Below are 25,837 nucleotides of genomic sequence, written 5' to 3' on the forward strand. Positions count from 1 at the left end.
CTTTTATACCATAGGTGAGGCAAACATGCATTAGCTCAAAATATCCTTTCACACCAATGGATTTGTGCAAAGAAAGACGCAGAATGCTTGGAAGAAGTGTGTTCTGCTCAAAGATCACAATTTGGAACAGCACTTCCAAGAATACTCAATTTCTAGAGCAACAATCACTTGACAAAGGAATTGTAAGCAAGGCCTCACATGCCATTGAGAAAGTTAATGAATTTGGGTATAGTTAAATAAAATTTAATTTTTTCTTGCTTCTTGATATTATCCAGGCTGTTTCTTTAAGCACATCATATACTAAGATCAGAAGAAAATGCTACACAACTCAAACACACAACACTTCCACTTGCACATCTTAACCTAAGGCATCCAACATTGGGCAACTGAACACAGAAAAGCTGAAGTGAAAACTAACCAGAGATTAAAAACTGTCAGATAAAAATATACTAAGTAAAGTAATGTCTAGAAGCCAAGTCAGAAATAGTAATGCTCTCCTATACACTGTACCCAAATTGATGTTGAATTTATGGCATTACCCTGAAATATCAAATACTTGAACTTATTCTCCTTGTGGGATTTGCCATTGTTGGTAACTTAAGTATCACCACCTCAACAGGATTCTCCCCAAGCATGGCTTTTCTTAGGGTTTTCCCCCCCAGCATCTCCATCCTCTGTCTCAGACCCTAATTTCCTTTTCCTGAAAGAAATGCTCCAAGCCCTCTTATTTGCCAAGATGACCAGCTAGTATGAGTGAGCAGATACTACACAGCATGTTTATGCAGCATTCTAGCACCTGAGCTTACAATAACTCAGAAGAACCCTGTAGTAGGTTCTTAAGACACAATTTCCTCTGGTGACCTAAACAGCACCTTAACATTCTCATGAATCTTAGCCAAAATCTACATTAAAAGATATTGAGTTCAAATCATGTTGGGATGCAAGTTTTATTAACATTTTTATTTTTCCTCTCTGACAAATAAGTTTGTCCATTTTCACAACCTAATTATCATCCAAAAACATTCTACATATAACAAATATTTAAAACAACTCTACTAAAGCAGCAACAGCACTCAAAGTAGCTAGCCTTAGAACACTGTCATTCTCCAAAACAACCAGCAAAACGAATACTTAAGCTGTATATATGGTTCTGCCACATCCTGAGGGTTTTATCTGCACTTCATTAAATTTTGCATAAGGTAAGTCTCCAGACAAGAGCTATTACCAAGGGTTCTGTGCATACGAGTCTTACACACAAAGACATTAGTCAGTTAATATTTGTAAAGTGCTTTGAAGATGAAAAGCAGTAGATGATTGCCAACTATTGTTTGAACTCCAGAGAAATTACAATTTCTTTTTCTCAATATAATGTGTTTCCATTACACCATAGAATGTAATGGGTTCTGTGTGGTAGACTATTTTTAATCTTAAAATTACCCAACATTATTTGTTGTATTTTTCATTTAAGCTCTCTCTCTCCACCCCCAGTAAAACAAAGTTCACAGAATGATTTTTTTACCACTTTTCTGAAGGAAAAAAATTATCTGAACAAACACCTTCTCTGCAAAAAAAGCTAAAGTTGGAAAAAACAGTTCAGCGACATAGGAAGTATTTTGAAAAACAGCCCCATTCAAAGCTGATTAGACACTGAAAATGGTCAAATTAAAACAAGATATGGGTTAATGTGCTTCTCCCCCAATTCAGAATTCCCATGTGAGGATTTAGGTGAAAGCAATATTAACCTTTGTTAACTTGTGTAACTTGATTGCTTAAAATGGATTTTTCCAACATGTCAGTTTCACAAAATATTGCAACTTTCTCCTAATTTGGTTTTTTAGGCAAAGATTTCATTTGATCAGCTTGATGGATTGCAAAAAAATATAGGAAGGCTCGAGACCATGCATGTTTGCAAACACACACAACACACACACACACACCCAAATTTGTTCTTACTTTGTTTAAGGAACTCAGGGCCGGCTCCAGGCAACAGACGACCAAGCACGTGCTTGGGGCGGCACCTGGTAAGGGGCGGCCAATCTTGGGGTGGCGGGGGGCGCTCAGGGTTTTTGGGGGGGGTTCGGTCGGGTGGCGCTGGGGGTGGGTTGTTTTTGTTTTGGCGGCTGGGGGGGGGGGATTCGGCAGCGGCGCTCTGGGGGGGGGGTGTGGCGGCGCGGCAGGGCGCTCCGTGGGGGAGGGAGGGTGTTCGGCAGCGCGGCTCGGCGGTGGGGGTGTTTAGCGGTGCTCCGCGGGAGGTGTGTGTGGCGGCGGGAGGGTTCGGTGGCGCGGCGCTCCGCAGGGGGAGGTGGTTCGGTGGCTCTCCACGAGGGGCTGGGGGGTTTGGGGGCGCGGCGCTGGGGGGGTTCGGCGGTGCGGCGCTCCGCGTGGGGGGGGGGGTGGCAGCACGGTGCTGAGGGGGTGTCTTATGGCGGCGCTATGGAGGGCAGCACTCTTTTTGTTGCTTGGGGCGGCAAAAAAGTTAGAGCCGGCCCTGAAGGAACTCTTCCCTCCTGCTCCCCATCTTCCCCCCCCCCCCCCCCCCCCCCCCCCCACACACACACACGGCATCCCACCAATATAAAACACATTCCTGGCATCAGAAGCGGGTAGTACATGCAGTGAGTTCTACTATTCTGCTCCCAAGAAGCAGTTGTACCTGTTCTTTGATCTCCTGCAGTTTTCGGCTCTGCTCTCTGATATCATGAAGAAGTTGTAGCGCCTTGTCATCCTCCTGAGACACCTCCATCCGTGCCTGTTCCAGGCTTCGCTTTAAGCTCTGCAGAAAGTAAAATGTTCAATGCATAGATCCTTTGCACATTACTCTAAGAAATATCCTCAGTCAAAGGAACACAAAGCTTCTCCTCAAATACTATGAGACAACATAAATTAAGACACCAATCACGGAAACTTGCAAATTCACTGCTACTGAACTTCAATTTTTCCAGCTGGAGAAAAGCAATACATTTACAAATACCATCTATTGCACAGAGATGTTAGTTCAAACCCTACTCTTGTAGGCCAGGTGTGGAGTCAAAGAACACACACAATGAGTGAAACTTCTTAGCAACATTAATTATCCATCCTTTAGCACTATCTATTCACATCTCTAGCACTGGCACTCAGCTGATGCTATATTACTACCATGACTTGCTATTTTTTCTCCCCACTGTTGAACTCAGTTATGTCCTTTATTCTTTTTTAAACTTTAAAGAGAAAAGGGCAGCACTATTGTTTCAAGGTTTCGGCAAAACCTTTGCTTACAAACTTCAAGTTAGACAAATGCTCATGTCACCTACTTAATGAGTACATCATTTTTCATACAGAAGGATCCAAAACTTTTTAATGTTGTTCATACAATAGAAAATAGTATATCCAGATGGTTCAACCCAGCTTCAGATGCACCTCCTGCTGTGCATTATTGCATTGAAAGCCTCCCATTTATCCGGATAAATTCATGTTCCCCATTCTATTTGGATAAATGAAGTTACACTCTATAGGAAATGCTTCACACTCCACTGAAAAGCAGCCACTGATAGAGTGCTGTCTTGGCATGCTACATAGACAGAGTTTTGGGTTTTGGTGAGAAAGGGGAAGGAGGACAGAAAAATACCACATCCAATTGAAAATATAAACACTATTTAAGTAGGCAGAGCGTAAACATCCTCATTGGAATTTTGCCAAGACAACAGGGCAGACATCCCCACTCCTGTAAAAATGACAAAGGATCTTAAATACATATCTTTAAGGGCCTCATTTTTATATCCCATCTGAAAAACAGCGCTTGCCACAAACACATTGCTATCACTACCCTGGGGAATTGGAGCAGTACAAACTCAGAATGTCACATTGAGTCAACACCATCATGTCCTGAAACACCTTTGTTGTCCTTTGAGGTTTTCCTTTAAGTATTGAATAGGCCCCACCTTGCTTTCATTCTGAAGTCTCTCAAGATCAGAACCCAAAAGCGGTACAGTATTGCTACTAGGACAAGAAGAGAACCAGGGTGTAGTTCATTGTGAGCAAGACAACAGTTTTAGCTCCTTTACCATTACTACTGAATGATGTTGTAAGCACATAGGCCAAGGAATAAAGTTTGAACAAACCCATATCTACCAAGCCTTCAATACTCTGCAAACAATTTACTGCTCCGATTTCAATAGACAACCATTCCTCTTCCACATTATCTTCTTTCTTTACTGTATATGTACCACCAAGACCATCATGGAACAGAAAGCTAAAGACCATCAGAAATTGCACCTTCAGAGGGAAAAGGACTAGGGTAAAGGCTCACACTGCATTCTGTGATGTAGGTTGCCAGGTCCTGCTCCAGGAGGGATCGCTGGGTCTCAGAGGCTTTCAGTTCCACCTCCTTTTGGCTAAGTACAGCCTCCACCTCTGACACCCTCCGGTGCAATCGTGTCATTTCCTGCTCCATCTGTAACAAACATTGAAAGGTTAAAAAGCATTTCCAAAGCTCTGTCAGTTGCTAATTTCAACGCACCACATGTGATGAATTTCAGTCTCTAAGAGACTCCTAATTATAATTCTCCAGATGCTATTTAAATTCCAATACCATTGTCTCTGCTCCTGGGAATGCACAGTTCTTCACAAGGACAGGTAGTAAGTCTAAGTCACCCCATTCATTCAAGCTGCTTGTTCATATTCAGTCATTCTTCAGTCATCTCTGGTTTTGCAGAGATGGGTCACTTTAGCTTTATCCTAAATCCATGTTGGACCAGAGGATGGATCTCCCCCATCTCCTTGCAGGAAGAAATGGTCAAATCCAGCACAAGACAGGGAGACAAATAATTGCACTCTCATAAAAGTCTCAAACAACACTTGAGTTTTTATAGACTCCAATGAGTTCTCTTTACTAAGAAACAGCAACTGTTAAAAGATGTTCACCATAATCAATGAAATGGCAACAGTTACACAAGTAGAAGCTGAAGGACTAGGAAAAGAGACTTTGTATCACTCAGAACAGAAATGCAGCAACTCTGCAACCGATGAGAAGTAAATGCTGCATGGTGGAAGAAGCAGTCATCTGTGTCATGGTGAGAAAAGGGCTTTTTAAAATCCAGAGCCTCCTCTTGTTAAGTTTAACATATCTACAGCAAAGGCATGGCCTAAATTCATCTTCTTCTGTACTGATCAGGAAGCCACTTCACTGAAGGAAAAGAACTTTGCCCATCACAGATCTGGACGATCAGCAGCATCTGACAGATCCCTTGGCATACATTGGTTGTAGATTCCTGGAGCAATGAGGGAGGCCACTCACATAAATAAATACCTTGTGACACTTGTCCTGGGTGTCCTGCAGCTCTTTGCTCTTTAGAAGGAGTTTCTTTTCCATGGAGCTGATCTTAGCTGGAGAGTCCAACCCCGAGATAACAGACCTAAAAGAACAAAGCCAAATAATACATAAATATAGGCAAAACAGTACAGGACTCTCCACTTAACCAACTTTGGTCAGATCATTGGGTAGTTATCCTGGGCTAAACTAGGAGGAAAGATGAGGCAAACTATATGGTGTAATAGCTACTAGGTTAGGCCAATCAACATTGTGTGTCATTAGTAACCACCATGTCAGCTCCTCTCCTGGTTACAAGATTAGTACTTTCATTTACACAGTAAGTTTTAAATACATATCAAACAATGTGACACAGAAAGCATTTCTGGATGCTCCTTGCAGGTGTTAAAAAGCCAAATGTCAAATTGGTTTTAACCATTCAAGAAGTTAAATAATTCGCTGAAAATTCATTGTCTGTTATATTTTGTTACTGTTAAACAGGTTTCAAAAACAAAAGCAGACAGTACTAGAAAAGCAACTGAAAACTCAAAGGTGCCAAACTCTGAACAACCGTGAGCTGAAGCACCTGCTCATTAACTTGGTCTCTGCTATCTCAGGATTTTACTGAAACATTCCCAGTCCAGCTCTACACTCCTTCTCTATTTCATCCACACTGACACAATTAGCCACATTTCTAGATCTCAAAGTTCCACCAATAAGCTGCGTCTCCTGAGAAAAATCTACTTAACCGTAGCATTCATTGAAATTTGACTCCAGGAAATTGAGGAACGCATTTAGATTTTTTTAGCACTCTCTCTGATTGGGTTCTTTACCCCCCATAAAGTTAACCATTTACGTTGGTTTAAACCAGCACATCTCAAACTGGGGGTCTCGACCCCAAAGGGGGTTGCAACCTATTGTAGGGGAGGTCATGGTATTGTCACCTTTACTTCTGACCTGCTTTCAGAGCTGGGCAGCTGGAGAGTGGCGGCTATTGGCTGGGCGCCCAGCTCTGAAGGCATTGCTACCACCAGCAGGAGTGAAGAAGTAAAGGGGGCAATACCATACTATGCCACCCTTACTTCTGCACTGCTGCTGACGACAGCGCTGCCTTCAGAGTCAGGCACCCAGCTCTGAAGGCAATGCCGCAGCCAGCAGCAGTGCAGAAGTAATGATGGCATGATAAGGGTGGGTTGTCATCACTTTTTGGGGGGGCAGTCATCAAAACCTGAAATATTTACAAAGGGGGTCCCAGCAAAAAAAAAAAAAAGTTTGAGAACCCTTGGCTTAAACTGATTCTAGAAAAGCATTAGAAGTGACTATTCGTGATTTGGAGCATATGTTAGTGTTTTGCACTCTTAAACCAGATGTTTTAACTATTACCTGCTTAAATATGCATCTCAAATTATACAAAAAAATTAAAAGACAAAAATCACATTCGACAGAAACAATTCCCTGTAGCAAAATGTGATTCCAACTAGGTAGTTAAGCAGTTAATGAGGGAACCAGTTTTAACAGAAGAAGCCTAGAGCTCATTGTTAGTTGAGATTTTAAAAGTACAATGAAGGTGCTAATAAAAGAACATGCAGTCTGCCCACACATTGCTTGCCGGCTTCTCCTGGCCACAGCTTTGGTATGCAGCCAGTTATCCCCACGGAGAGAAATGAGCTTTGAGCAGCCCTTTGCACATAGCTACACACCCACACACAGCAGCACTGTCTCTCCTTACACCAAGGAAAGTTTGATTTTACCACCACCATTTTCTGAGAAAACGCACTCCCAAGTCCAAATACACACAGAGGGTATTAGTCACACACATGAAAAGAAATGGACTTTATAAAACTGTGCTGCAGCAGCATGTATGGAACAACAGATTTTAATGAGTGCCACCTTCTAAAGCCATTTGGAATGCAATCCTGATATTAACCTAAGTATAGCAGAGCCCACCACTCCCAACCTGCGTAGAAATATCTAATATAATGAAATCATTTAAAAAAAAAAAATCTAACAAAGAAACAAGCCTATTTGAAGAATGAAACCCACATATCAAATGACAAGATATAACGAGGATTTATTAGAAGAATAAAACTTAAAATTGAATGCAGTGGTTAAACACTCAAATTGGTTAACTGGTCTAATCAACCCTATCCCCCAGATTATGGTTTTTAAAAGTCAATATATCAAAACATCACTATACTCCTCCAGAGAACAAGCAGCCATCAGAGAAAAATACTTATTAAATCCCATCACAGACAGGCGTACAAACAAGGCTAAAAATGGATAGGTGAGAAAAAACAGTCCTAGAAATAAAAATTAAAAGATCACATTAACTAAAAAAGATGCAAAGGAATCTGCTTCAAAATGTAATTCTTATCAATATAAAAATAACTGCAAATGTGTAATGATAATTTTGACACGTTTTTTATATTAAAATGTTAACTTCTAAGATCTCTAAATGAGCTCAGCAAGCCATTTTTTAAAAATAATCATAGTTCCACAATATTAATCATCGCACTTTAGTTTTCTGCTCATCCCACAGGCACTGCTCAGCAGATTCTAGCTAGTTCTGATAGGAAAGAGGACACTTGCCCCACTGGTTCATTATAAATGTTCCTGTTTCATCCTGGCGTGCGTTTTTTGTTTTTTTGAAGGGAACAGGCTCATAATACTGTACACACCATTTTGCAATTCAAACATTTTGCCTGGAGAGCCAACAAACCATCTAGCTGCACTGCAACACAGGGAACAACAGTATGGGACCCAGGAAGAAAGCACACCACACAGCAATGGAGTGGTGGGATGGAACGGGGTGTATTGCTACTCTTAAATGATCCCCCAGCCAAAGTTTGGAATGTCATTAACTGATCTCTGGAGATAGCTGCTTCTCAGGTGTGATGTTTGGGAAGAAATACATTGCAATCTTTCCCTCCCATTCAAAATAAAAAAGATCCCTTAAAAAACTGTGCGCGCTAACTATGGCAATTTTTTCTTGCTATGACAATCAGTACGTCTCAACCCCAAAGCGAGCTGGTCTCCATATACTGGATTTGCATTAGGCACACACAAGAGTTTGGCAGTGTCCACTTCAGCTAATTCCTCCTTTCATGCAAACTCTACTAAGGCTGCTTCGTAAGTACCCCTACCTCCTTTTTAAGTCTCAAGAAGAGAGAGTCATCAAGAGAACGGGGATGCTTAAAATCCATCAGAAGCCTTATCACGGAGATCCAAACTCCCAAAGGATTTTATGACAAGATGTGTGCTGTAGTGTCATTGTTACATACCCCCTCATTCAGAGTTATCTCAGAAGTTAAACACATTCAATCTGACAGCAAAAGCTACCATGCAAACATATCACTCAACTGGTGCCATTTCAGAATATTTAATTAAATTAACCATTAAACCAAGGGTCACTTTTCTCAGTGTCTGCAATTTCCTCTAAGGTGTGAAGAAATGAACAACAAAAAAGGGAATCGACTCATGTAAATAAAAAACAGGAATGAAGGGGGATATAAAAAAACCTCAAGTCTTGGTCAAATCTACAGTAGAAAACGCTAACCACACTAGCTGTGCTAATCTATTTTCAAGAGGAAAATTACCTCCTTGAGTTATCATTTAAATGAATTGGCTTAAGGCTGATTACCTAGTAATTCATAGAGAGTAGAGGCAGAACCTCTCCCAGAAGGACTGTAGGGAATGGTGCAGAAGTGCTGGATATCAGAGGGCTCCTCCTGTCCTAATCTTTCCAAGTAAGAATTGCTACAGAAAAAGCTAGAGGTTAACCAAAAGGGAATGGCAAGTTCACAGCTCATCCTCTATCATGCACTGTATCTTTACATATGTTCCTATCTTCTTACTTCATCTTTTTATCCCAATCTCATAAGCCTCCAATTCACCTGTGCTTCTTCCTTCTCATAGCTGCTGGTACCATCTGTCCTAATCCTGGCCCCTACACATATCCATACTCCCCCTTCCCATGCCTCATGCTTAAGGCTAAGATTGTGTCACAGGTATTTTTAGTAAAAGTCATGGACAGGACGCAGGCAATAAACAATACATCACGGAAGCCCAAGTCCTGCCATGCACGGGGCTGAAGCTGAAGTCGAAGAAGTCATGGAGATCAATTAAAGTCACAGAATCCGTGACCAAATCATATCCTTACTCATGCTCTATTCTCTAACTTCATTTCCATCTCTACCCTTCCACTCCTCCAGCCTTTCCATTTTCTGCTCCCTCTCAAATGCCTCCTCCATCCTAAAACACAGAAAAAACCAAACATCAAGATGTGAATGCAGTGAACTGAAACAGCAGAATATTATCAAAATCTTGTTCTCCCTTTCCTTTTTTCTCCCTTCACAAAGGCTGGAACAGAAACCTACCAGCTGTTAGATTCAACTTACCAGCCAGAGAGGTCAATACAAAAAACAACAGAGGAAGAAATCCTCACCAGCAAACTCTGGGGTAAAATACTGGTGGACAAGGTCAGCTCCTCTCCCAACCTCAGTTGCTGGGGAGGGGGAAGATGCTTACCTGCACCAAACATGAGAATTCCTCATTTTAATATCAGCCTTACCTCTAGCTAGTAAGTGTCTGATAAATTGGAAGAACAAGTTTCTCTTCACACTTCTCCAGTCTCTTATTGGCTTAAGGAGGGTAAGAGTTGGGGCAAAAGAGAATGAAGAGAGGTCTGCTCTACCCCCTAGTCCTTCCTTTTTTGGGAGTCCTCCTTACCCATGAATCATGCAAGTGCCTATCTGCGCTGTTGCTTCTCAAGGCTTTGCCAACCAGCGGCAGCAATGTGAAAGTAACATGATTCTTGGCAGTTTGGCTACGGCCCACTAGATTCTGACTGGAACATAGGACTGGAAGGGACCTCCTGGGTCATCAAGCCCTGTCCCTACTATTGCATATAATCCTATTCATAAACTTATCATGCTCCATATTAAACTAGCTAGTCCTATTGGAAAGGTGTGCCAGAATCAATCCTCTGATGTTTAGAAACTTTCTTCTAAATTGCCAGCCTAAATTTATCCATGGTGAGTTTATATACGTTTGTTCTTGTGTCCTTTAGCTTAAATAGCTCTACTCCCTGCCTGGCATTTACCTCCCAATGTATTTACAGAGAGTAAACATATCCCCTCTCGGCCTTCATTTTGCTAGTCTAAACAAGCCCAGCTCTTTTAGTTTCCTCTGGTAAGACCGGCTCTCCATTCTCCTAACCATTCTAGCAGTCGTTCTATGCACCCATTCCAATCTGAATTCATCTGTCTTGAACATGAGTGACCAGATCAGTACACAATATTCCAGATGAGGTCTTACCAGTGCCTTGTACAATGGCATTAATACTTCCCTATGGCTACTGAAAATACCTAACCTGATACATCCCAGATGTAGTGAAAGTAACAGGGACCTTGTTAATTACCATCTACTGCTGCTGCACAAAAAACTGTGAGCAGCAACAAAGGCACTAGAGCTATCAGTTTGCAAACACAGGAAACCAGCCTGACATCACTTAGCAACCATAAGAATTATAATTAGTTTTTAAATGACAGTAAGTTCTGCACTGGTGAGTTAGTACCTCACACTTGTTAGAGGAAGCACCCCACTTACTACTAGCAAGTTCACAAATGATTTTTTAAGCCTTACCCTCTGTTTGTTGTTCTCATTTACTGCCTCCTGTCTAAAATTAGATTGTTAAGCTTCCCAGGGCAGGTAATGTGTCTTATTTGTTCAATAAAGAACCTAGCACACAGTGGACACTTTATAAATTATAAAGAAATCTTCCTCATTCCCCAACCTAGCAGTGGGATTCAGGAGATCACTAGTCACTGCACTAGTTTAAATACTGATGTATCCTAATCTCCCTCCACTCCTTGCAATATTTAGCAGCTGCTCCTCAAAACAAAATGCAGTTCTTTACTTCCAAAGGTAAATCCAGGAACGAATTTATGAAAATCTAGTTCTAATATAAAAGTTCAGCCTATAATATAAGCAAAATCTTCTTAGGTTCCTTTTGGAAGAAACATACAGGAGACCAGGCTGCATCAGGCAGTTCTACACAACTTTACCCATAATTCCTCCAATACATATTAATCTTGACCCTCTTTTGCTATATCCTTGCTATTCCACTACTAGAACCCAAACAAAACTTCAACAGTTATCCTTAACTGTTATATGCACCACCTCCCACTAATCAGTTCCAACATAGCTTTGACAGTGCATACCTATATCAACCTGCAACACCCTCATTATGATCAGCCTTTAACCAATATCACACAGATATGCCAGTGCACCTGAGACTTAACCATAAACCCTCTCCACACTTCCAGTACCAGGACCCCAATACATACAGAGTTCTAGCAATACACCTAGATCAAGTTCTGGGCCTCTACTGACAGTTACACAAATGGCATTCTGGTTTTGTTATGTGGAGAACAGTCCACTAGGGAGTAGGATGACACCATAAGTCATTTCACTTATAATTCAAGGTAGATTTTAACCCCAAGTATCCACAGTTGAAATTTACCAACTCCAAAACTACTTCCACTGACATCTCACTAAAAGCCAACATATCTTTCAACCATTATTATAACCTCCTTCTTCTCCCTCCCAACCATGAAGGCAACACCTGTGAGGAGGGACAGTCACTAAAGACAGTCGGAGTCTCCCTTTCTGATCACCGACCTATACATCATATAACCTTGACTCAAAATATAGGCAACAGCCAAGAATACCACCAAATTTGGTTCCACGCTTCTCTCTCGAACAACTTACTCAACACCAAAAGCAACTATCACAGCCAATATGACAAAGGCATGAAACCTGGGTCAAGTCCCTGATGGGGACTATCTCAGTGATGAAAGAAAACGGTTGAAACTAAAAGATGATACCTTAGCATGTTGAGTCACCAAGCCAGCTAAAGGAATTGCATTTCTGAGCGGCCTTCTGGTACTGGAATAAGGATTCCTCAATTTGATGTGCTGCACGAATGCTTTTCTCATTAGCTCTAACACCAGGAACCAAGGACTCACCAGGTCAAAGAGGTTTACACCATGCCATTTACGTGCTTCTTTTTCCTGTCTCAGTTCTCTCTCTGAAACCCTAATTCCTTCCCAAATGAAGACCAGTTTTTATGGATCTCAGTTCCTCACCCCCTGCACTGTCTGTGGCTCTCTGACCCCATAACACATCCAATATACAGCAATGCCCAGTCTCAGTGTTTAACTTGACCGAGCAGTACACACCGCCAGCTCAGTGAAGCTCTATCTCTGGTTCACTGACCCATCAACACACACTTCTGGATTAGTGGAGCTCCATCTCTGTGGATCACTGATTCAGCCTCACACCCACCCCTAGTTTCGTGACAACCAGTCTCTGCATTTCTGACCTAACAGAACATACCCCCACTTCAGCCTCTGAACTCCATAGGATTTTCCTTCTTCCTGGGAAAAAAAGAAATCAGACTGCCCACTCCTCTCCAGGGAACAGCAAACACAACTAATGCAAAGTAACCAAATCACAATTTTAGCAATGTCAGTTTCAGAACCAGCCTTATTTTCCACACAAAACCAGAGAACAATATTAAATATACAAACCCACGGCAGCAACAGATAGAGCCTAAAGCTGTCAGCTTCCCTACGGCAGAGCGCAGGCCAGTTAAAAGCAGCTTTCCCCCTCCCCCACCCCCTCCCCAGTACAAGCCCTGATTTTCTTGTACTGATCCTGTTCACTTAGACAGTAATTCCCACTTACTCTGATCTGAGGATCCCCAGAGCCTTGATGAAGGAAAACCCCACAAACGGCAAATCTTCACCCGAGAAGCCGGCTGGGTTCAACTGCCGCGGAGAGGATAAAACCCGCGAATTCTTCTCTGGTTCATCAAAATTTGAGGTGTCATCATCAGACCTGAGGGTAGGAACGAAGGGGGGAGGAGCTGGTGGAAAAAACAAGGAGAAAAGACAAATTTCAGCTACAGTTTGCTCTGCAACGGTCCCATTCATTCAATGCTTGCAATGGCACTGCAGCTCCTGCTTTTAATCTTGCTAACACAAGCAGACTGAGCTGCTGCTCTCAAATCGTATTACAGCAACAAGAGATTAACCCTTCAGCTACCAACATGGCTACCATTCTGCAGGCACAGTGTCTCCCATGCTGGTTAAACTGGTCTTTTGAGTCAAAGGCACCAGGCTAAGAAAAGCTTTGGACTCATATTTACAGGTTATTTCTTCCTGTTTTTTCTAGAAAAACAAAGATGTCTCTAAGCCACCAAATTAGTGGAGTAAACTACTTCATGAGAATAGAGTCAGCTACCTTGCTAGCCAGCTAAGGAATAATTTCTGCCTATCACCTCTACCAGCAGCCTCCCCAGTCCAGGTTTCTGGTTCTTGTTACCATCAGTAAACGTATCTTGTTCCTGGAAGATTTCAACATGCTGCAGCTACTAAACCCAAATAGGTCTAGGAGGAGGGAGAAAAAGAAATAAAGATTTGCTTCCCCAAGACAGCTTGCTTAGGATTTGGAACTCTTGGTGGGACACCACTGCAGTCTGGCTCCGATACAATCTGAATAGAGGTATCGATGGCAGGAATTATAATCTATTTCTTACTCTAATTTTTAAATCAAAATATCTTAACTTGTTAACCAGTTGTTTAATTTCAGCCCATCTTCTAACATTTGCTGCAGTTTAATTAACGCAACGAAACAAAAGGATAAGTTCTTTTAAATGATGTGTAGCACCCCAGGTCCCTGCTGGTTTGGCTGCATGTGTGAAAAGAATGAATGTAAAAGCTTGCTGTGCAATTCCTACCTCATAAAAGCATGTTTCCTCCCAATATTTTTTTTTTTTTTTAATTTCATCATTCAGGTCTTCACTCCCTGCAAATCTACTAAGCTCTTTTTTGCTCTATGAAGCAGACAGCTCTTCAGTCCGCAACTAGAACACAGCCCATTGTTACAAACTGATGGAAGTGTTGTGTGCTAAAACCGTTACCATGGATCCAGTATAGATCTCCTGTAGCTGAAGGGCTGATGAGAATTGAAGAACCGGGAACAAACATTACAGCCCCTGCAGTGCAGGCTCCCTGCTCCTCACTCTGTGCATGCTCTAAGTTTAACCCTACCTGCCTGTATTCGTGACAGATGCTGATGCTTATCTGACTGACACAAGCAGAATGAGTCACTGCTGGAGCTTGCTAGCTCCCTCTAGGTTGCCAAATCCTTTCACAGCTCAATTTTTAACTCTTAATTTTCTACACTAATTTGTGTATAAGCTAACAGCAGACCAACACCAAGCTACCACCAGACCAGCATTCATAGGCAAAAATCTGCCTGTTTAAATCAGTAAATTGCAACAATACATGCATGCTCTATTAGTGGCTCTCCAGGGAGCCATGCTGACACAGCTTCCAAATCAGGAAAAGGAAGGAAGGTCCACCAAGCTGGGAAGCTACTGCTCACATACCATAGTTTCAAGAACATTGGAGTAGGATGAATGAAAAACTCAAAGATAAAAATATGCATTAATAAGGAAATTATATTACTTTTCAAACAGTCTCTGGAGCATTCAAATCTTCTTTGTCAATATCAAACAAATAGGTTCTGATACTTTATTGGTTTAAAAAAATTGCAAACGTTTAATAGGATGAGAACTTTATTACAGATTGAATTCTCTTAATAGGACATCCAGTTATAGCTCTTCTGTCTAGCACTCTCACTCACACAAACACAGGAGCAATAGATTACAATACAACTTCATTAGCTATAACGTTTTTCATACAAATAGCACCCCAAAATGCTTTGCAAAGTTAAGAGTTAAAGAGTGGCAAAGGGAAGAAATATAGGTAATACATTTTATTTTCAGCATCCAGAATGAAAAGGCCTATGGGCACCCTTTAAAAGGTTTATTGCCCCTGCCCCCATCTAAGATTTAAAAAGAGATTGGATTGATGAGACAGAGCAATAAAGGAAGGAGAAGACTATCTAGTTGATATGGTAAAGTCTAGAACCCCTCTTGTAAGAGTAGCCAAAAACATACCTTAACAGAAAAGGAAGGTGTATATTATAACTCTATATAAGACCGTATCATTTAATATTTAACAGATTTGTTCAAGTTAGAAATAAAGAGAGAGATAGAATCTCACCTTTCATCAGAAAGTAGTGGGAATCTACAGAGGAACCATTCTCAGGCAACTACAATTAAAGGCAAGAAACTTTCCTCTCACCATTAATAAGTATCTTCTAAAAGTCCCCTCTCAGACTACAGTGGTAGAGCTAATTTAAATATGCTTAAAATAAGTATAGCAATAAAAGATAAATAGCACTCAATGGAAGAACAACGGAAGCAAGGAGGAACAAGATACATCACAATACCCAATAGCAACATCTTAATATGGTTGAAGAAAGCTAAAGATGGAAAGGAAATAGGACTTCTAGAAAGAGAAAGCTAATTTTAATATCACATCATTTTCTACTGCAATTTCTTCTGATGTTTAATAAAAGCTCTGCACAAAGGAGAGAGACACAGAGAACGCTAGCTGAAAGGGAAGAAACCTGAATTTGCCCTTTGCTTTGCATCTCCTGGAGAGGCATGCATGTGAGAAGAGCTATTACCAACCTAACACAGTTGAGAAGCTCTTCTTTCTAACCTTGTTACCATATTACTATCAAGAAACAATGGCAAGGGAAAAAAGAAAGTCATTCAACAAACACACCGCTGGCTGCAAGTGGATCAGAACTGCTGACAGTGACTGAAAGGGGAAAAATGAATTTCTTCAGAGGTAAGTTTCAGACCACTTTGAATGAGAACAAACTCACAGGAGTGAAAAGGGACACACTTGGAAAGAGATATGCTAGATCTGCTTTGCTTGGTTGGTTTTACTAATTACTTGGTAATGTCTTTAGACTCCTTTATTCCTGAGATTGAGGCATTCCCCTGCTTGTCTCTTGAAACTGCCTGTAAAATAATTGGTGCAGCTTATATAACAGGCTGAGAAAAGGGAGCAATTTGGTTGGTTAACAAGGTTTAAATGCACGTCTATGAAAGGGTCCTTGGGTAACCAGAACTGGCCAATTATTTCTTGTTTAAAACCAGAGAATTCTCATTCCTCTATAATTATGGTAGCCTCAAAATAACAAGATGAAGACTAGCGAATACAAAGATGTAAGCGTGTTCATATTGAGGCTATTCTCAAGTGCTTCTTAAAAAAAAAAAAAACGAACCACTTAAAAGAGATCATAGTAAGACTCTGGGAACTGAATAGCAAATACATGCCATTGTATCTGGCAAAACTAGAGATTTGCTCAGAAGATTCACATTTTCTCCCTCTCCAGGTTTATTCAAAAGGAGACAAAACTATGCTACAAACAGGATATTCTAATCCTGATACTTCAATCTTATAAAAACTGATTGATACATGGATCATTTTCTGCCTGTAATATGCTGCAAATGACCACATGTGCTGTTTATTATTTAAATGCCTTCTAGAGAACTGCACATTACATTAGAATCAATTGCTTACTCAGATACCCCTCTTATGGAGGAGGTATATAACCCTCATCCATCTGTTCTAAAGAATGACTTCTGGAGGTAAGGGGGTGACATATGCTGATAAATTAAAAAAATAGCACTGCAGTAATTACCCAGTTTATCATCATCTTTATAATTATACTAAATGAAAAACTGTTTTTAAACTGTGTTAATATGTGTATTTATGCCTAGTTCAAGGAATAATACAATCAACTCCATAATTTCAAATTATTTCTATGTAACTTTAGAGATTGGATACTGCATTTCCCTGGGATTCCCCTCTTCTAGACCTTACTGGACTAGGGGATTTGGAGGAACTACAGAATAGAAATGTATCTTGTCTTGTTCTATGATATAACCTATTCTTCCCATTGTCAAAAATGTATACTGCGTTTCCAATGGCAAGTAGATTGAGCATTAGTATCTTGTACTTTCAGTAATATTTATGGAAAACCCAACAAAGGACAGCATCAGCTCTGAATTATATCTTTAAGAATATTTGATCTAGAACCGCCTAACTGCAAAAGGTTATAAAAATGTTATTAAAATTAATGTTTAAAAATTAAATATACAGTTAAGAGGGAAGGTACTGTGCATCTGGGATCAGGCTTGATTTATGAGGGATTACAGGTATCAGTTGCAAAGGTGAAGAGATGCATACATATCACATAACCAGCATAGACCCAGATGGGGGTGCAAGAGTTTTTAAAGTGTCAGTGGATAAGTGGGTTCGGGCACACCAAGTCAGTATCAGTGTAGCCAATGAGTACTAATATACAATAGGCCTATCCCAGCTATAAACAATATTCACCAACTGTACAAGAAGCTACTTTTGAATCTTTTCCATTGTTTGAAGGCAATTATCTTCCCAAGATATATTCTTATTTCAGTTAACAGCAGTGCCCCTCCAAATCTGTGTTGGCTTCAGTTACTGCCTACCAAACTGGTGATTAATAAAAAGAAAAAACAAACCATGTATTTTTTATTATTGAAGACCAACAATATCTTAGTGAAAAAATACAAAATGTAATAGTTATCACCATATAATATAAAAGAAGGCAAATAAGTAATTTGAGAACTATGTGCCATGTGACAAAAAGTGAGTAAATTTATAAGCTATAAGACACTATAGTAGATGGCAAAAAGCCCTAATTTTTCCTTAAGCCCATTCACACACAAGTTTTTTCTCCCTCATCAATACAGCAGCAGACAAATAGAATTCAGGTCATACTAGAAACATTTCAGCAGGGTCTTTCTGCTTTTAGATGTGAAAAAGCCATCTTTTCTCTGGGAGACTATGCAGAAAAGGGATGCAGATAGTAAGCAGGCATTCCATGAGCTAAATTCTTATGGACCCTTGTGAAAGGCATTTGGGAGATATGAGGGCTCAAAAATGAGATGAACTCAATACTGGAGTATTTGAAGTGAACTTTAAAAGCCTTACATGTTCGACAAGTTCCTGACATTCAGCTATCCACATTTAATTTGTGGGAGACATTCCCACAATGTATGTCTTGCAGAATAGACCAGGGGTCAGCAACTTTTCAGAAGTGGTGTGCCGAGTCTTCACTTAGTCACTGTAAATTAAGGTTTCACGTGCCAGTAATACATTTTAATGTTTTTAGAAGGTCTCTTCGTATAAGTCTATAATATATAACTAAACTATTGTTGTATATAAAGTAAACAATGTTTTTAAAATGTGTAAGAAGCTTTATTTAAAATTAAATTAAAATGCAGACCCCCCCGGACTGGTGGTCCGGACCCGGGCAGTGAGAGTGCCACTGAAATCAGCTCGCGTGCCGCCTTTGGCACGTGTGCTATAGGTTGCCTACCCCTGGAATAGACTATCATATTGTAAGGATGCATGATTTGGAGTCACTTATACTGGTAAACTGTTCCTGAGACCCCCATTTCTAGAAAAAAATTACATTACATAAATACCTGAATATCATACAAACTCCATGCAAAGAGAAACAGGAAGATATTTGTCCTTTCAAGTAGTTTTCACATTTATCTCTCTGCTATATTCTGCCTGGTTCTGTTTCCTCCTGTCCACTAACCTTTTCTACAACTCACTTTCTGCTTGCTATTCTTAAACATTTTATCCTGCTTATTAAACTATCATCTTTCATCAGAAGGGTACTTCTGAAAGTCTCAAGTAATTGCTTCAGTTTCCTTTGCTTTTCAGTTTCCCATATTCAAATGCTACTCCAACCTTTATGGAATCCTCTGATATGAGCACTCTTTCCCTTTCTCTGCTAAGAGGGGTACATAGCCAAAACATTTGGCTTGCTGTATGAAAGAGCAATAATGGGGGGGGGGGAATATCACTATGTATTTAGCTACATTGTCCACTGCCATTTACAAGAAGAGTGTTCTTCCCAAAGCCATGAGATCATTCCTCAGGCCAAGTCAGAGAAGAAGAAATGCTTCAGCACCACCGGGTTCACTTGGATCTCTCCTCTGTCATGACACTACCTCAGGCGTCTCAGATTGGGAAGAATGAATACAGTGGATTTTTTTTTTTTTTATGAAGACATTTCTCCAGAGGTAGTCTCCAGCTCTCTATCACACACCTTCCTTTGCACCAAGATGTAAAGTTCCTTCCTTTCTTCTCAGATAACTTTGGATTAATTTCATACAGGTCAATATTCTGCCCTGCCCTTTAAGATCTTCTGTTACTTGCTGCACTGTTAGTTACTGCTATGACTGCTACCATTTTCCTTTGGACTTTGCCAAAGAGCAACTACAGGACAATCCCCAAAGGAAATACAGTCCTTGCCCTATGTGTTTTGTATTTAGATTAAAGTAAAAATCCTCCTGACCACTTCTCAACTGTACTTCATAAGATTACGTTTGTAATTTTAGATTCAAATTAAATGGCTAATGTAATTTACTGATTTTAAAAAACAATAAAACATGAAACTACAGTTATGAAAAGCTTATTGGATAGCTTGAAATCTTCTGGCCAGTAAGCAAGCAGCACATCATACCCAGTTTCCTCCGTCTCTCTTATTCTGGATTCTTTTAACATACTTTAAGAGCAATGTTCTCAATTTTCCAGTCTAAACCCTGATTATTATTTAACTGACAGAGAAGTATAATTATTCTGGCTACCAATATAATTTTTACTCTATGTAAAATACTAAATACACAATCCAAACCTTTTGCAGTACATTATGTCAAGTAAATCAACATGCAATCTTTAGGAAGTGAATGTTCTGTAATAATAAACTTCAGTAAACAGCAAAAGTAAATAAATACAGGGCAGAGAGCCTATATTAGGTTTTACTAGTATGCTCCTAGTAAGGTGCAAACTAACAACAAAAAGCTGTTTCAAACACCTACTGGAGCAGATTCAGCTGGCTGCCCTGGGGGGACTTAGTGCTGCATTCTACTTCTACATTTAGGAGCCGACTTCAGATTCCTGCTGCCTGAACCCATGGAGGTTGGAAGCTTTATAGAAGTGCCTATCTCAGGGGAAGAGAAGATACGGTTTAAATGCAAAACCAATAATTGGTTTATAAGTTCCCATAACAACAAAAAGTTAAAGGCTGTTTTTGTCAGTATTAACAGCACAAATTTTCAGCTGAAAGGGGTAGAGTTAGGCTGATTATCTAGGTGCCTACATAGCCCCAGTTACAACAGTGATGGAGTACCTCCCAAATACTTACAAGTAACACTATTGCTTTCTTCCTTCTCATCCTGAAAGAGAAATAACTTGGATTGTTTTATAGGTGAGTTTCTGTGTGTGTGCGCGCATATAGAACTTATTTAGTGAAAGACATGTCAAAGGAATAAGTTTTACATTTTATTCTGAAAGTGGTTAGGTCCATGATCATCAACTCATGGGAGCGAGCTCCATAGCCTATGTCTAGCTCCTGTGAAAGTTCCACTTCCTGCTCTCACAAGTATCCCACTACTGGTTGACAGTTTCATTGCTGCAGTTGAACATAACTGTCAAGAGAAGTCAAGCTGATGGAGAGAGCAGCAATCTTTCTGGAAGCTAACTCCTGACAGCTCTGAATAGTAAGACAGACATTGACCTGGACAAACTTAGTTAATGGGGAACAAGTAAAGAGAGCAAAGCTCCAGGGTGATGTATTTATTCTGTTGCTAAAGAAGTACTGCTGTGTTTTGTACCAATTACAACTTTTTCATGGGGTATGGCTTCATTCCTACATGAGTCATAATAATTTAGCCTATAGGTCACAACTGTATTGATCTCACCATGGCTAGGTCTGTATCTAACAGACTAGGGCACAATCTTCTGGTCAGTTACAGATGGAAATAGGTTTGGAGGGTTTTCTTTTTGCTTGCATGGCTATTTGGACATTCAAAAGAACCCCAAGAATGCCTAATAATTGAATAGTCAGTCAGCATCATTGTTCTGTGAAATGGCAAGGCAACACCAACTAACTTGGGCAGTTTCCAGAATGCCAGACAAGCAGATTGCCGAGGTGGCACTGGAATGGATTCCAATTCACCATTTTCCACAGCATCCAAGGTACCTTTGAAAAGATTAAGGTCTAAACTCAATCAATATAGGAACCTCGAGAACAAAAACTGGTGAACTAAGAGATGGCTCAAGAGAAAGATGAAGCATGAGCCGCAATCTGCACCAGACATGCTGAAATAATAAGAAACTTCTCAATCAAAACTCAATGATATTATAAAGGTAACAACCAACAGTTTTGATAGAATAGCTGTTCTAAAAGTTTAGGATTCTTGAAGCTGAAAAGAAGGAGAGTGTCAATATTCAACCCGAGAATCCCCAAAGTAAGAGGACAAATAGTCATCTGAGGCTGGCAGTCTCAGCCGAATAGTAATCATAGAATCTAGACTACTCTTATGATGCTTAATAATCAGAGTAACCAATCTGTTTAGCTCTGTACCAAATGTAAGGAAGACATGGTCTTTGCCCCAAGGATCTCACAGTTTAAATAACTGAATAGTATTCTAAAATCAGAGGTTCAAGGACCACTGGTGAATGGAGTACTTGGCTTCACATGTGGTGCTGGCACCTCAGTATTTCCAGCAGCTAAATTGCATTACTTTCCTAATATTACAGGCATTGTTTACAAGGAAAAGTATTTGCCACACGGCTGTTTATCACCAGGGGAGAAGGTGGCCTGCACAATTGTGAACAGGCGTGTCCACAAGAAAATCTCTATTTAGACGTGATCCATACTATGAAAAATTTTGGAAATCCCTGTTCTATTTTAATTTCTAGTAGCACAAACTCCATACCTATAGCATCCCTGACATAGGTCACTACAAACAGAAGGTAAAAGGAGCATGATTCACATATAACAAATTGAATCATGAGGTGGTAAGAGGAAATAAGATGAATAAACTACAAAACAAAAACAAAATAAAGGTGTAGGCAGACTGGAGTGGGGAAGAGTTGCAGGAATACACTTGTATTTTATATCATTCTTTACTTAAATTTTCACCTGTGAGGTTATAACATTCAGTATATTAACACATCCTAGCCATAAAACAGAATAAATCAATCATTCCTCAAAACATTTCTGCTGCCATAATGCAGTACTGCTTCTTTTTTTAATGATCAATCAGTTCAAACACTCAGCAAATACTCATTTTACTCATACCCACATGTTATCAAGGACCTATATTTAATACAATATTGTTCTGCTTACTATTACGGATGTTTTTCCAGTCAATTTTAGAGAAGAATGGATGGCAACAGAGACCCTCATAATCTAGCCTCTCCTTCAGCCCACATAGCAGACTCTGGACCAGATCAAGAAATTCATTACTGACTTTCACATCTTCTGGGAACTTCAGGAACCTCTGCATTTGAAATAAAAATATTTCTTTGCTCAGTAGGAAAACAGAATCTGAAGCTGTTAGGTTCAAATCTTCATTAACCTGAGATATGCCAGAAACTTTAAGGTTCAAGATGGGAATGAAAGTATTTTGCTAATAGATACTTTGTGCCAATTTTGCAGTGCATCAAAGAAGATCTTACCAATACTACGGCATGACACAGAGAAATCTTTCTTAACTGATGAATTGCACAGACTTATTTTTAGACAATTCTTATAATAATTAGTGAAGTAACTTGAGATAGTCAAATGATTGACATACATTCAAGGAGAATATGGGAAACATTTTCAATACGTTTCACAGAACTCTTAAAATGTGACAAAATAACAGACATCTAGAACCTCCTTTTTCCAGCTGTAGAAAAAACGGAATTTTTAGTTCTAGTCTTCTTTTCCTGAAATATAGGAAAGGCCTCTCTACCTGGAAGTTCATGATGTTATTAAAGGTTTTTGTTGCGGTCCCTTCAGTGAATGGAGATTTTCCATAAATCATATCATAAGCAATGATTCCCAAAGACCACCAATCACACTCTGGGCCATGTGAAGCTTTACCATCCCCATTCAAAACAGTTAGCATCTCTGGTGCCATGTAGTCTGGGGTGCCAACAGGCAGCCTGGCATTCACCTGGAAATAAAGACATTGCATGTGAAGTTGCAGTCTTGCCCTTGATTATTTTCCTGGCACTGAAATTAATTTTTCATCATGCTTATAAAGAACAGAAGCAACTGGTTTTACATCACTGTTTACAAGTAGGAGCTTTCCTAGAAAAGAATCAGAGAGCAAGATAATTAATATAGAGTTAGTTACAGTGTTAGGGAAACTGAAAATTAATAACTTCCGATAAAACTATTCACCACATGAAGTGAGTTAACACAGATTAAAAGAGCTAATTGTTTCTACAAACCACATACAACTGAAGTAACCAAGACTTAGAATGTTGCATTCTAAAGAGCATGAGGTACCACATGCACTAACCTCTGATGTTTTAAGTGGTATGCATAGCCCAGTGATGCAACTTTCACTGACATTAATGGGAGTATATAGCTAAATTCTCATACACAAGTGAAATTTAGGGATCAACATTTCTCAGCATGACTTCCTGGCCCTACATTTCATCCATCATTCTCCCCTACCATTCCATTCTGCGTATGCCACCAGAAACTAAAATTTACTGGAATCCTGGTCTCTGAAGTGCTCTGAACAGGTTCTTCAGGCATCAAAATTACAGTCATTTTCACACTGCTACTGGCATAGGATGAAACAAAACAGCAGGGGAGAGCAACGCAATAGCCAGGAGGTTGAAGAAATAGAAGACATGAAAAAAGGGAGAAAAGAGTGAACGTGAAAGGTAATAAGAAGGTACGGGGGCTCTGATAAAAGAAAGATTTGGATGATATAAAAGTACAGTATACAAGGGAAGATCACAATAAAGAAAGGCTCTTTATATAAATTCCAAATATACACAACAAAAGCAGACTCTAGACTAGAAATGTATATTCTATTTATAAATAGAGCTTCTAAATATTTTAATTTCAAATTCTCACTTCTTAAAATGTATGTAATATTTTAAATTTAGAAACAGCTTGGAAAAAAACCTTAACCTAAATAAGGTTTTATTCATTTAGAAAGCAATGTGTTCAGAATCTAACTCCAATGACTCTTTTAAAACTGGAGTATCAATAGAGTTCAAGATATACCACCTTCATCCACACTTTAAATACATTTAGCCATGATTCAGCAAGACTTATAAGTACGTAAGAACAACCATACTGGGTAAGACCAAAGGTCCATCTAGCCCAGTATCCTGTCTTCCGACAGTGGCCAATGCCAGGTGCCCCAGAGGGAATGAACAGAACAGGTAACCATCAAGTTATCCATCCTGTCACCCATTCCCAACTTCTGGCAAACAGAAGCTAGGGATACCATCCCTATCCATCCTGACTAATAGCCATTGATGGACCTATCCTCCATGAACTTATCTATTTCTTTTTTTGAACCCTGTTAGTGTCTTGGCCTTCACAACATCCTCTGGCAAGGAGTTCCACAGGTTGACTGTGTTGTGTGAAAAAATACTTCTTTTTGTGTGTTTTAAATCTGCTGCCTATTAATTTCATTTGGTGACCCCTAGTTACTGTTATGAGGAGTAAATAACGCTTCCTTATTTACTTTTTCCACACCAGTCACAATTTTATAAACCTCTATTATATCCCCCCTTAGTCATCTCTTTTCCAAGCTGAAAAGTCTCAGTCTTATTAATCTCTCCTCATATGGCAGCCATTCCATACCCCTAATCATTTTTGTTGCCCTTTTCTGAAAATTTTCCAATTCCAATACATCTTTTTTGAGATGGGGCAACCACATCTGCATGCAGTATTCAAGACATGGGCATACCATGGATTTATATAGAGGCAATATGATATTTTCTGTTTTATCTATCCCTTTCTTAATGATTCCCAACATTCTGTTTGCTTTTTTGACTGCTGCTATATACTGAGCAGATGTTTTCAGAGAACTATCTACAATGACTCCAATATCTCTTTTTCAAGTGGTAACAGCTAATTTAGACTCCATCATTTTGTATGTATAGTTGGAATTATGTTTTCCAATGTGCATTACTTTGCATTTATCAACAGTGAATTTCATCTGCCATTTTGTTGCTCAGTCACCCAGTTTTGAGAGATCCTTTTGTAGCTCTTCGCAGTCTGCCTCGGACTTAACTATCTTAAGTAGTTTTGTATCGCCTGCAAATTTTGCCACCTCACTGTTTACCCCTTTTTCCAGATCTTTTGTGAATACGTTGAATAGGACTGGGCCCAGTACAGACTCCTGGGGGACACCACTATTTACCTCTCTCCATTCTGAAAACTGACCATTTATTTCTACCCTTTGTTTCCTATCTTTTAACCAGTTACCAATCCATAAGATTACCTTCCCTGTTATCCCATGACAGCTTACCTTGCTTAAGAGAGAGGTAAGGGACCTTGTCAAAGGCTTTCTGAAAATATAAGTACACTATATCCACTAGATCCCCCTTGTCCACATGCTTGTTGACCCCCTCAAAGAATTCTAGTAGATTGGTAAGGCATGATTTCTCTTTACAAAAACCATGTTGACTCTTCCCCAACAAATTATGTTCATCTATATGTCTGATCATTTTGTTCTTTGCTATAGTTTCA

The 25,837-nt window shown here is 39.8% G+C and overlaps 1 protein-coding gene across 7 annotated transcripts in view; it reads right to left on the reverse strand.

Annotated features, from left to right (window-relative positions):
- The window catches only part of CIT (citron rho-interacting serine/threonine kinase), an 89,036-nt gene that overhangs the window by 55,285 nt on the left and 7,914 nt on the right, over nucleotides 1-25,837 (reverse strand). For 5 of the 7 annotated variants that reach the window (XM_054006943.1, XM_054006944.1, XM_054006942.1 and 2 more), the window contains exons 7-12: nucleotides 23,082-23,285; nucleotides 22,472-22,625; nucleotides 13,037-13,217; nucleotides 5,288-5,393; nucleotides 4,289-4,432; nucleotides 2,654-2,773 (exon numbers count right to left, since the gene is read on the reverse strand). In XM_054006943.1, the coding sequence (XP_053862918.1) occupies nucleotides 2,654-2,773; nucleotides 4,289-4,432; nucleotides 5,288-5,393; nucleotides 13,037-13,217; nucleotides 22,472-22,625; nucleotides 23,082-23,285 (909 nt within the window). Of the gene's footprint in view, nucleotides 1-2,653; nucleotides 2,774-4,288; nucleotides 4,433-4,570; nucleotides 4,639-5,287; nucleotides 5,394-13,036; nucleotides 13,218-22,471; nucleotides 22,626-23,081; nucleotides 23,286-25,837 lie in introns of those variants that run through there. The other 2 variants (XM_054006946.1, XM_054006945.1) reach the window with 2 other exon arrangements.

This window comes from Malaclemys terrapin, chromosome 16 (assembly GCF_027887155.1).
Source record: "Malaclemys terrapin pileata isolate rMalTer1 chromosome 16, rMalTer1.hap1, whole genome shotgun sequence".
Taxonomy (NCBI): Eukaryota; Metazoa; Chordata; order Testudines; family Emydidae; genus Malaclemys; species Malaclemys terrapin.